Consider the following 12,827-nt stretch of genomic DNA (forward strand, 5'->3'; position numbering starts at 1 on the left):
AGACATGCCCATAGTCCCCTATTTGGGACTGATTGAAGCCGCCAAATTGCAAGGTTTTACAGTTAGTCAGCTCTAGGGAATATCTGAGGCACACAAACCTGCTTATAAAACAACGAATATCCAACAGCTTCACGAATGTTGCAATGGACTGAGCAGTCGAGCACTTGCACAGCAATTTATATTACATACGGTCGTCGCCAGAGCACGCGAATAGCCCAATACGTTATTTCGATCTTAAAATATGAATTACTGCGCACTTTCGTCACTCACCGTTTCATTCATTGGCCTCTCTGGATAGCGTTTACTGTGTTGGCTTAAGTGTGCCTGCTCTATTACATACTGGTACTTCATGGCTGTATCTGAAAGTAGAAGACAGTTCCCAATTATGAACAGACCTGAATATAGAATCATCTTTCGCTTTCCGCCCCCGCACCCCAAACTAAACAGCCCGCAGGCGCTAACGCTACGCTTATTACAGACGGATACCTATCCAAACCCGGCCACCTTACACATAATGTACCCGGACGTGTACCCAGACGATGCGTGCCCCTCGTGCGGGGTCACGGCGACACTCGCACACGTGCTCTGGGAGTGCAGAAACGCTCCACCCGAATCTACCTCCGACAGGTGGGAGAAGACCCTAAGAAGCCCGCTCCTACAGGACGAGCAATGGGCCGTCCAGCAGGCTCGCGCAGCGGCCGCCAGGTATTCCCTGCCGCTCCCTGCGTGGGAGACGCCCACTGCGCGCTGACGTGCGTCCTACAGGACTTTTATTAAAATTTTTCCAATCCAATCTGCCTACAGCCGACTTCTATGTCGTCCAAGAAATTACTGACGTGTTGCCAGTGTTCCTGCTTTTGCCGGAGTAAAGAAGCAGAAGTCGCAGTTTCAAACCAAAAGGCGGAGCATCGATTGCGATAGCAAATTATTTATTTATTTATTTATTTATTTATTTGTAAAATACGTTGCAAGGCCTCTACTTAGGGATTGAGTAAGGGGGGCATACAATCAAGTACATACAATTAACAACAATAACAAATGAGAAGAGCAGCCAAGTGCACAGCCGAATAGTCATGAAACATATTAGCTACATAAAGCTGCATATGATTACAATAAAAAGGAACAATGTAAGTTAGTAACAAACGTATAACACTGCAAGAAAAGGGCAAAAAATAATACAGAGCAGTGAGTGTGATATTAATGGTTCACATGGGTTGGGCGAGTTCAGTGAGCGCTTGAATTTATCACGGTCAGTTTCCGAAACTATATTGTCGGGGAGGTTGTTGCAGAGCCGAATGGCACGTGGAATTGCAGACGAGTTAAATGCTTCTGTTTTACCATAGATGCGCGTGAAGCTATGATGATTGTATAATCTGTGCGACGTGTGCGATGACGTTTCTAGGAGTAAGGAACGTTTGTTAGTGTGGTGGGCGTATTTATGAAATAATGACGAAAGGGCTATGTCGTGACGATTACTCAGCAGCTGAAGTGAAAGGTGAATCTTTATTTGAGTTACGCTAGAACGGCAGTCATAATTTCGAAAAATGAAACGTGCGGCTCTATTTTGGATTGATTCCAGTATGGTAATTAGGTAATTTTGGTGGGGAGACCAGATTGGAGCGGTGAACTCAAGTCGAGGGCGAACAAATGTTTGAAATGCCAGTTTGCGGATAAGTGGAGGTGAGTTCCGAAGGTTACGTCGCAGGTAACCCAGTGATCGAGAAGCACTGGCACAGATGGTAGTAATGTGAGAAGTCCAGGAGAGGTTTGTTGAAGGATTAATGCCTAGATATTTAAATGATGAGGTCCGAGATAATGGGACATTTTTATTACAGTAAAAATAGTTCAAGTTATTGCGTTTGTGGGTGAAGGACATCACTTTACATTTTGATGAGCTTAGAGTCAGTAGCCAGGTGTCACACCAATTAATAATTTGGTTAAGATCATTTTGGAGGATCAGGTGGTCATCGGAGGTGTTAATAGAACCATAGATGATGCAGTCGTTAGGGAAAATACGCATGCATGATGATAAGTTATTGGGTATGTCATTAATGACTATCAGAAAGAGTAAGGGACAACGAACGCTTCCTTGTGGTACACCGGATGAAACATCTGAAAGGAGCGAGGAGAAGCTGCTAGCGAAAGTAAACTGCTGCCTGTTAGAAAGAAAATTTCGAAGGCAGCATGGACTTAGTGAATTAGGTTTTAATGATGATAACTTCAAAAACAGGCGACAATGAGCTACGCGGTCAAAAGCTTTAGAAAAATCCAGAAAGATGCTGTCAGTTTGAAGGTTTGAGTCCATGTTAAAATGCAAATCTGTTGTAAATTCAAGCAGTTGCGTTTCGCACGACAAACCTCTCCTGAAACCATGTTGATTATGAAAAAAGAAGTTGTTCGATTCTAGATGTTGGTAAACATGAGATGCAATAATATGTTCCATCATTTTGCAGCATATGCACGTTAGTGATATTGGTCGGTAGTTCTCAGTTAAGTTTTTGTCAGCGTCTTTGAAAGTGGGTATGACGTTGGCTGTTTTCCAATTTTGGGGTATCTGACCTGTCAATAATGATTGATGAAAGATGCGAACTAAAAACTTGCTAGATACGATAGTGTATTTTTAGTAATTTAGAATTATTATTGTCAATACCTGCTGAAGATGAAACCTTCGAGTTATAATAAGTTGAACAATGCCATCAGGGTGTATCAATGGAATCAGGGTGTAGACGAGCCGTATGTAAAAATGCTGAAAGGTATCTATGGTGGCTCCACAGCCACCGTAGTCCTTCATAAAGCAAGCAACAAAATCCCAATAAAGAAAGGCGTCAGGCAAGGAGATACGATCTCTCCAATGTTATTCACAGCATGTTTACAGGAGGTATGCAGAGCCCTGGATTGGGAAGAATTGGGGATAAAAGTTAATGGAGAGTATCTTAGTAACTTGCGATTCGCTGATGATATTGCCTTGCTTAGTAACTCAGGGGACCAATTGCAATGCATGCTCGCTGACCTGGAGAGGCAAAGCAGAAGAGTGGGTCTAAAAATGAATCTGCAGAAAACTAAAGTAATGTTTAACAGTCTCGGAAGAGAACAGCAATTTACAATAGGCAGCGAGGCACTGGAAGTCGTAAGGGAATACACTTACTTGGGGCAGGTAGTGACGGCGGATCCGGATTATGAGACGGAAATAATCAGGAGAGTAAGAATGGGCTGGGGTGCGTTTGGCAGGCATTCTCAGATCATGAACAGCAGGTTGCCATTATCCCTCAAGAGAAAAGTATATAATAGCTGTGTCTTACCAGTACTCCCCTATGGGGCAGAAACCTGGAGGCTTACGAAAAGAGTTCTACTTAAATTGAGGACGACGCAACGAGCTATGGAAAGAAGAATGATAGGTGTAACGTTAAGGGATAAGAAAAGATCAGATTGGGTCAGGGAACAAACGCGAGTTAATGACATCTTAGTTGAAATCAAGAAAAAGAAATGGGCATGGGCAGGACATGTAATGAGGAGGAAAGAGAACCGATGGTCATTAAGGGTTACGGACTGGATCCCTAGGGAAGGGAAGCGTTGCAGAGGGCGGCAGAAAGTTAGGTGGGCGGATGAGATTAAGAAGTTTGCAGGGACGGCGTGGCCACAATTAGTACATGACCGGGGTTGTTGGAGAAATATGGGAGAGGCCTTTGCCCTGCAGTGGGCGCAACCAGGCTGCTGATGATGATGATGATGAACAATGCCATCAATAGTAATGTCAATAGGTTCCATGTACTGGTAATCTAGGTCTGCAACAATGGGCAAATTAGTAATACTTTCTTTTATGAATACGGATGAGAAAAATTAATTTAAAAGTTGAGCGCACTCACTGTTAGGAATAGGAATGTTGTTTTCTTTATTGTGTAACGAGATGTCATTAGTATTGCGTTCAGGAGATAAAATTTGCCAGAACTTTCTGGGATTAGATTTGAGTAGTGAAGGAAGGTCTTGGGAAAAATATTTATTTTTGGCTACATTGAGAGAGGAGCAGTAAGAACTTAAACAGTTAGGGTACCTTTCCCAAGCTGACGGGGTGCCGGTTCGTTTTGCAGTTCTGTATGAACGTTTCTTTTGGTTTCTGAGTAGATGAAGGAACTTAGTGAACCACGGTTTATTTTTGTCTTCAGTTATTCTTATTAAAGAAATGTTCTGCTCAACCAATGCGCATAACTTCCCTCTGAACATGACCCAGTTATCATGAACAGACCTGGTGTGGAACGAAGGTAGGAAATGATGTTCAAGAAATGATTCTAGCTCAATGATGATTACTTCATAATTTCCCTTGTTATAGTCACGAATTGTCTTACTTAAGATACCTGTAAATGGTAATGGGATACTGATGGATACATTCAGTAATCTGTGGTCACTGAAACCATCCGAGCATGTTAATTGTTCTATAGTTTCTGGGGCGTTAGTATAAGATATAAGAGGTTAGAGCCACCGGTTGGTTCTTTAATGATCTGGAACAGAATATAATCTAATGTTAGGCTAATGAATTCTGATGAAAAACTGCAGGATGACGACAAGTTTGGTCAATCAATGAGAGGAAGATTAAAGTCACCTATAAGGTTTGTTAACTCAGTTGGACAGAGCTGGGTGGCTTTAGCAATGCTGCTGCGCAGTTCATCAACGAAGCAACGACTATAATTTGGAGGGCGGACAAACGCCTATCAAAACTTTAGGAGAACGGCAGCAGCATGCGGCCCAGACAATCTCCAGACCTAAAGATGTGTCAGTAATGTGTGATGCGACAGTCTTTTTAATAGCGAGGAGTATGCCACCACCTCTTCTATCTGAGCGATCGCAGCGATAAATATTATAGGTTAGTTTTACGGGAAGAATTTCAGGATCGGCTAACTCGGGGGAAAGCCAGGTTTCGGCGAGAGCAAGAGTAGTGCAGTCGCAGTCTTCAAGATAAGATGAGACGAGTTCGCGTTTCGACATCAGGCTTCTAATATTAGTGAATGATATTGTTAACGATGTAGCAATGCGATGAGTTAGCGGCGCTTCACATGTGTCTTGGTCTAGCTATCTGCTGATTTCCACAATTGAACGCTTTGTGGCATCATATGCATAAGATTTGTTATGAATGCGCAATCGGTCAACTGAAAGTTTGAATGGTTTATTTAGTGTTTTCGCGTGATCGATCAATTGTTTTCTGGCTTGTCGTGTAGAAAATGAAAAGTCCTCTCGAACGTAGAAACCAGAACCTTTTAGTTTGTGCGCAGAAGACAAGATGCGTCCTTTATCTTTAAAATATGTAAGCTTAGCAATGATAGGTCTGCGCTTTTCATCAGCAAACTTAGCCATTCTATGCACTCTGTCAAACTGGGCGCTCGTTACAGCGATACCAAGTTTCTCTGAGCAGAAAGAAATTATCTGCTGCTCCGAAGCAGCCCAGTCTTCTCGAGCATTATCTTCTATGCCAAAGAACAGCAAGTTTGAGCATCTCATTCTATTTTCGTTTTCATCACACCTCGAAGAAATTTTTTCGATCTGCTCAGAAAATTTATGCAATGAATGAGAGCCAAGGTCCGGGCCACCTGGGCATTCAAGTGAAGTCCTCGACTCCACTGCAGAAAGCTTCGTACTCAGCAGCTTGACCTCGCCATCTGCGGCAGAGTGCCTGTCGTGGCCTGCCTTTAGATCGGCCCACAAAGTCGCATTTGCTTCTTGAAGTCGACGCACCGTTTCTGAAGCAGCTGCAGGGTCATTTTTGACGTAGTTTGGTTCAGCAACTAAAGCAGCCTGCCCTTCCTCAAGTTTAAGTATTTTTTCCGTAGTAGCGACATCAGCTTCCTCTAGTCTGCGTATTGTTTCCAATATAATAGCAAAGGAATCCGCCTCCGCCTTGGACATTGGGCCCGGGTTTGGCTCAACATCCCCAGAAAGTACAAGCAAAAGTACAGGTAGAGCGGAAAACACATCACCCGAAAACGCTAGCGTTCGTTTAAGTACATCAACGAGATCCGTCGGGCTCGACACCTCAAATAAGCAGTAGTTGCTGGCCTTGAAAGACGCAGCGCCCTTGAAATAACTAACCTGCCAAAACAGGGGGCATGAGCTGGCCATCCTAGCAGCGGTGTCGTGCCCGACTGGAATCGTCGACAGTCGGTGTTTATATCCGGCCCCGCCGGTGGCGGGCTCATTGTTAGGTAAAGTGACTGACGGTCCGTGATGTGCTGATCGTGTCCAGAGTTGGCATTGGGTTTGGGAATATTAGCCAAACGGTGGCCGATCCTCGGCGTTCAGCAGGCAGCGATCCCACATCTCGGAGCAGATGAACCATGTAAGCGTAATCTGCAAAAACAGTGGGCGTGAGCTGGCCATCCTAGCAGCGGTGTCGTGCCCGACTGGAATCGTCGACGGTCGGTGTTTATATCCGGCCCCGCCGGTGGCGGGCTCAGTGGTACGTGAAGTGACTGACGGTCCGTGTTGCCAGGCGCATGTGCTGATTGTGTCCAGAGTTGGCATTGGGTTTGGGAATATCAGCCAAACGGGTGGCCGATCCTCGGCGTTCAGCAGGCAGTGATCCCACACCTCGGAGCAGATGAACCACGTAAGCGTAATCTGCAAAAACAGTGGGCGTGAGCTGGCCATCCTAGCAGCGGTGTCGTGCCCCAAGTAATTAGTAGACAGGTATGCGGAAATAAGGATATTAGTTTTATCGGCCATGAAGACTTGTAAACATTCACATACTAATTAACAAGCATGCTGTCCCGCGTACATAAAAAAACATGGAGATACCTCACTCGATTACTGCAGAAACTCGCTCTCAAAACGCTGGAGTGAGAAAGCAAGGCCGCAGCAGCGAGCGTATTGGCCTTTATGCTACCTTTCCCTTCCACACAAACTAAACGGCGTAAACACATCTCACGGTGGATTTTGTGCCCGGCGCAGTTTGCTCTCACGATAGGACCTGCGCGGCCGCGCCATATAAAACCCTTTAAACTTCGTAAAGTAGGGACACCCTCCTCCTCCGCCTTCACTCATTCTCGTCTCTCCTCTCTTTCACGCTCCCTCCTCGACCTTGGCGCCGCCTACACTGCTCGAGCGTAGCAACGGCGCCAACATGTGCTCTTCGCAACTCCGTAGATGCTTCTCGAGCAAACGTGGTGCTGATGCACGGCGCCAGGGCCCACGTGATGCTATCAGGCCAATAGCGACATGGCGTCCGCCTCGACCAAAGCGCGCGAGGAGGAGGCGGCATTCTTCAAAGCGTGCCCGTAGAATACAGAACCAAGTTTAAAGGAGACGGTACCTTCTGCAGTGGTTCAAAAATGAGCAGCGATGGAGCATGGAACTTACTAGGTGGACGCCAGATGGCGCTGCTCAACTGGAAGCGGAGATACGAGAAGCGATCGGCGAACGACAGAAAGCTTCTCGAGAGCACAGGCAGGCAAAGAAGGTGCAGTTGCCACATGATGAAGTAGCCAGTAAATGGGAAATATACCGGGGATGAAAGTCTATGGTTCAAATACTGGTGCAAGCAAAATTAAAAGTTGAAAGTGAACGTTGGTTGTAAGAAATACGTGAGAAAAAGAAGGCCACACCTAGAATATTTAGGAATACATGAAATTATTAGGCAGGAAGTCAGCAACAATACAAAATATCCTAGACGAAGATGAAAACAGACTGGAAGGAGAAGCGGCAATAAATTACATCCAAAAAGTAACAGCCGAATCGTTCCAAGGCGATGAGGAGGTGGTATTTGAAGAAAAAAAGAGCATGAAAGAGACCCAAACGGATAGGGAGCTGGTGTTGACAAATTTAAACTCGAAGAAAGCGGAAGAGAAAACTTCTAAGCGCACAGCCACAGGGCTAGACAAGGGTTCACGTTAGGATGGTAAATGAACTAGGACCAAAAAGTAAGGAAGCTCTGGTCAAGGCAGTGGAAAAAAAAAACTTTAAAACATAGATGAATACAACACAGTTGGCGGCAAAGTAGAATGAATTTAAGTTATAAAAGTAAGGGGGAGAAAGATAGAATTCACTCGTATTGACCGTTGACCATTACATCGGCAATGTACAGGCTAACAATGCAGGCAATCAAATTAAAACGTGAAGCATCGGCTGAGCATAATGGCATTTTGCGAGAGCTTCAGACTGGCTTCAGAATAGGTAGGCGTTTGGATGATAACTTATTTGTTCTTACTCAGTGTATTGAAATATCAAAAGAAGAAAGGAGACCGTTGTATGTGGGCTTTTTAGACATTACAGGAGCCTACGACAACGTAGACCGCAACATTTTGTGGGATATTCTGGAAGGGGAAGGCTTAGGCAACGATTGTCTACAGCTTTTGAGAGAGATTTACCTGGAATATACCGTTTGCGTTGAATGGGAAGGGATGAGGAGCGAGGAGAAAGTTCATATCAAGAAGGGACTGAGGCAGGAGCGCCCTTCATCCCAGCTGCTGTTTATGATGTACATGGTGGGGATGGAGAGGGTGCTAGAAGGAAGTAATATTGTGTTTAATCTCTCATACAAACAGGCGGGTACAGTAATAGAGCAGCAAGTCCCATGTTTATTTTATGCAGTCGACATTGTGTTGCTAGCTAACAAGAAAAAGTGATTTGCAATGTCTGGCTAATATCTGTGGACAGGAAGGCAAAAATTTAGGTTTGAAATTTAGTGTTGGGAAATCATGTGTTATGGTATTCAATGAAAACAGTGAACAGACAGTGGAGATACAGGGCCATTAAATACATCGGGTGATAGAGTATAAATACCTTGGTATAAGGATAAACCAAGGCAATGGATATATGGAAACACCAGAAAAAGCCATAACAGTAAAGGGGAAGAGGAATACAACCATAATGAAGCACAGAGCGCTATGGGGATACGATAGGTACCAGGTCCTCCTAAGGATGCGGAAAGGTGTAATGGTTCCAGGACTTACTTTTGGAAATGCGGTTCTTTGCTATAAATCACGGGTACAATCAGGACTCGACGGGAACCAAAGGTCAGTGGGTCGCCTCGCATTGGGCGCTCACAGGAAGACTACAAATCATGCTGTGCAGGGTGATATGGGCTGGACTAGTTTTGAAGTGAGGGAACCTCGCAGTGAAATTTAGTATGAAGAACGGCAGAGGAATATGGAAGAAAGTAAATGGGCTGGGAGAGTGTTGAGGTATCTGTACAGGAATAACATTGATTCACAGTGGAGGAAAAGAACTAGGAAGCTTACCAGCGAGTATGCGGCCTGTAGGGTGGGCAACACAGCAGCAAAGAAGGTCAAGCGGAAAATCAGAAAGGCTGAATTGATCTCATGGGTGGCGGCAATGGAAAAGAAACCTGCCATGAGTAACTACTTAACAGGGAAAAACGAAATCAGGAAAGAAACCATTTATGATAACTCAAAGGGAAGCTCATTACTTTTCGAAGCGAGATCGGTATGCCTTAGAACACGCACCTCTAAAGCGATATATAAGAAGGAAGAAGAAGCATGTGCTTGCTGCGGTAAAGCTAGGGAAACTACGGAGCATGTTTTATTAGAATGTGAAGAAGTCTAACCAGCGTTCGATTTAGGCATCTCTGGCCACTATGAAGCCCTTCGATTCAGAGGGAGCAGTGGTAAAGCAAATATGTACGCAATAGACATTAGTAAGAGGTGATCGGAGGATTGGTGGAAGTAGGGAAACGACAAGAGACGGAGACGTACAAATGCACAGTTCGCAATAGGGGATCAGAAAATTTGGGCGTGGTAGTTCATAGTGTCTTTTTTTTCTTTTTCCATTGTTTAACCTAGGTAGAATATCAGGCGGTATAGTAGCAAGAGCTTGGTGGCGCAACCCAGTGCCCCGTTCCAAAGGGGACACTCATAACATCCATTCATCCATCCACGCATCCATCAATCCATCCATCCATACACGCATCCATCCATCCATCCATCCATCCATCCATCCATCCATCCATCCATCCATCCATTCATCCATCCATTCATCCATCCATCCATCCATCCATCCATCCATCCATCCATCCATCCATCCATCAATCCATCAATCCATCAATCCATCCATCCATCCATCCATCCATCCATCCATCCATCCATCCATCCATCCATCCATCCATCCGGAGTTTGTTTGCATTTTGTGGCGAATGGACGTGCTATACGGGGCTCTGCGGCGACGAAATCATAAGTTTTTGTGCATGCTTTGAGCTTGCTTCTGTTTTTTATTTGCAGATTTTTTGCCTTTAAATAGTAATTGGGTGGTTTTCTTTTTCATTCCTTTTTTGTCTCTGGTATTTCGGGTGCACGGGTGTGCTTCGTGTACATTTGGTTTTGCAGGATGGTTAGAGCGTCCTTTCGTGTCACGTGCAGCCGGGTGGGACGTTGAGTGTTTGTAGTCTTAAAATGGTAGATTGGAAGTGGCAAGACGAATAGCTATTAGTGGTTTTATGGTTTTACTGTGCGTGTTTTGGTAGGAAAGTGGGAGCGTGGTCGCGTGATTGAGCTCGTGCGAGAGCGTGTCATAGCTTCGGTCTCCGCTCCATTGATTGTTTTTGAAACAGTGGTAAAAGTCGCTTTGCGACAATTTGAGGATTTGGATCCTGTGCGTATCGGTTTTTTGCCTTAAGGCACGGGCTCTGCATTGATATACTATTGTTACGTAGGAAGACGCAGACGAAAAGCTATGTACAGATATATTTACAAGGAAAATACGCTGCGCTTGGCCAAGAGGCGACAGCCCGCGCAAGCTTCTAACCGTCGTCGTCGTCTTCACACTGCTGGCCTTTCGTGATCGCACATATTGTGCCGTAGCACTACCCCCGGCTGCAAAAGCGCCGTCCCGGAGCGACTAAAGATCGGACTCGGAAGCAGTGTAGTAGGCCTTGAGCCTACTGACGTGTACGACATCACTAGATGCCACAGGAGAGAACGAGGTTGAGCCCACAGGAGCAATTTCGTAAGTCACAGGCGTCACCTGGCGCAGCACGCGGTAGGGCCCGGTGTATCGCGAAAGAAGCTTCTCTGAAAGTCCAACGTGACGAGAGGGCGACCACAGGAGCACGAGCGCACCAGGTGAAAACTGTACGTCACGATGGCGGGCGTTGTACTGACACCGCTGAGTGGTCTGTGAGGCCGTAAGTCGAGCACGGGCAAGCTGGCGTGCATGGTCGGCGAGGGCGATGGCGTCGCGCGCACACTCGCTTGTTGAGACCGCAGCAGGAGGAAGTGCCGTGTCTAGGGGCAAGGTAGGTTCGCGACCATACAGTAGATAAAAGGGAGAAAATCCGGCGGTGTCGTGCCGGGAAGAATTGTACGCAAATGTTACGTAAGGAAGGGCAATGTCCCAGTCGTGGTGGTCCTTGGAAACGTACTTGGCCAGCATATAGGTAAGAGTACGGTTTAACCGTTCTGTCAGGCCATTGGTTTGAGGATGGTATGAAGTAGTCAGTTTGTGTTGAATGGAACAGGAACGCACAATGTCAGCGATAACTTTCGAGAGGAAGTTTCGACCACGGTCAGTAAGCAGCTGTCGCGGGGCGCCATGAAGCAAGATAATGTCACGCAAGAGAAAGTCCGCGACGTCAGTGGCGCAGCTGGTAGGGAGAGCCCGATTGATAGCGTATCGGGTGGCGTAATCAGTCGCGACGGCTACCCATTTGTTCCCAGAGGATGACGTGGGAAAGGGACCGAGCAGGTCTAATCCAACACGAAAGAACGGTTCCACAGGGACGGTGATCGGCTGGAGATGACCGGCAGGGAGCACCTGAGGTGTCTTCCGACGCTGGCAGGGATCACAGGCAGCAACATAGCGTCGAACGGAGCGAGCGAGACCAGGCCAATAGAAGCGGCGGCGGACGCGGTCGTACGTGCGGGTTACCCCAAGATGTCCTGCAGTGGGTGCGTCATGCATCTCAAAGAGCACAGTCTGTCGTAGATGTTGTGGCACGACAAGAAGAAGATCAGGGCCATCAGGGAAGAAGCTCCTTCGGGACAGAATGCCGCCCTGGAGGACATATCGGCGAGCGGATGCGTCGGTAGGTGTAGAGCGCAGACGCTCGATGAGTACTCGCAGCGATAGGTCTCGGTACTGCTCATCGGCGATGTTAGCGAAGGCAGACACAGAGAAAATGCCGTCGGCGGTACTACTGTCGGCGTCGTCAGGCTCGTCTACCGGGTAGCGAGACAGGCAGTCAGCGTCCTTGTGTAGTCGGCCAGATTTGTAGGTGACAGAGTATTCGCATCAGTAGTAGCATTATTATAGTATTGTAGTATTTGCAGAAAGCCGTGCAATACATGGCGAGAAAGACGAGAAAGCAAGCACTGAGCGGGGGGGGTCCCTCACAGCAGATAAGGAGATAGACGAGAATGGAGAGGGCATCGTATCAACCGGCACACAAAGTCACGTCGATACTAGGCTGCAGAAAACGGAGGCTTTCCAGGAAGAGCTTCTCGAACAGGTTCAAGAGCTCAAAAATGAGCTACACAGGGAACGTGAGGCACGCAAGGTAGTTGAAAAGAGACTAGAAGCAGCCGAGAAAAAGCAGAACAGGGCCACCATTGTGAACGGGAATGTGCGTGACAATAGAACACTGACGCCCGGCGCGACAGGCAAGGGTGCGTCAGCGAAGTACGTGCAAGGTAAATATACCTGGTAGCGAAGCTTCCATAGAAGCCCATACGTTCAAAACATGGCTGTGTACGTGTACTGTAATGTAATGAATGCAGCGTGATGAAGGGTTAGCTGGAAAGAGCGGCACCTACCTTGAGGCCCCCATGCGGAAAAAGCAGGAACCCAGCGGACAATGCCCCTTGTCGAGTCAAAATCACGCGCAAAAGGATAAA

At 46.5% G+C, this 12,827-nt stretch overlaps 1 protein-coding gene across 2 annotated transcripts in view; it reads right to left on the bottom strand.

Moving 5' to 3' along the window:
- LOC135896813 (phospholipid-transporting ATPase ABCA3-like) overlaps window positions 1-12,827 on the bottom strand; it is a 335,034-nt gene that overhangs the window by 230,752 nt on the left and 91,455 nt on the right. For both annotated transcript variants that reach the window (XM_070525172.1, XM_070525173.1), the window contains exon 4: window positions 271-359. In XM_070525172.1, coding sequence (XP_070381273.1) covers window positions 271-359 — 89 coding nt within the window. The remainder of the gene's footprint in view (window positions 1-270; window positions 360-12,827) is intronic.

Source organism: Dermacentor albipictus, chromosome 9 (assembly GCF_038994185.2).
Source record: "Dermacentor albipictus isolate Rhodes 1998 colony chromosome 9, USDA_Dalb.pri_finalv2, whole genome shotgun sequence".
NCBI classification, from domain to species: Eukaryota; Metazoa; Arthropoda; class Arachnida; order Ixodida; family Ixodidae; genus Dermacentor; species Dermacentor albipictus.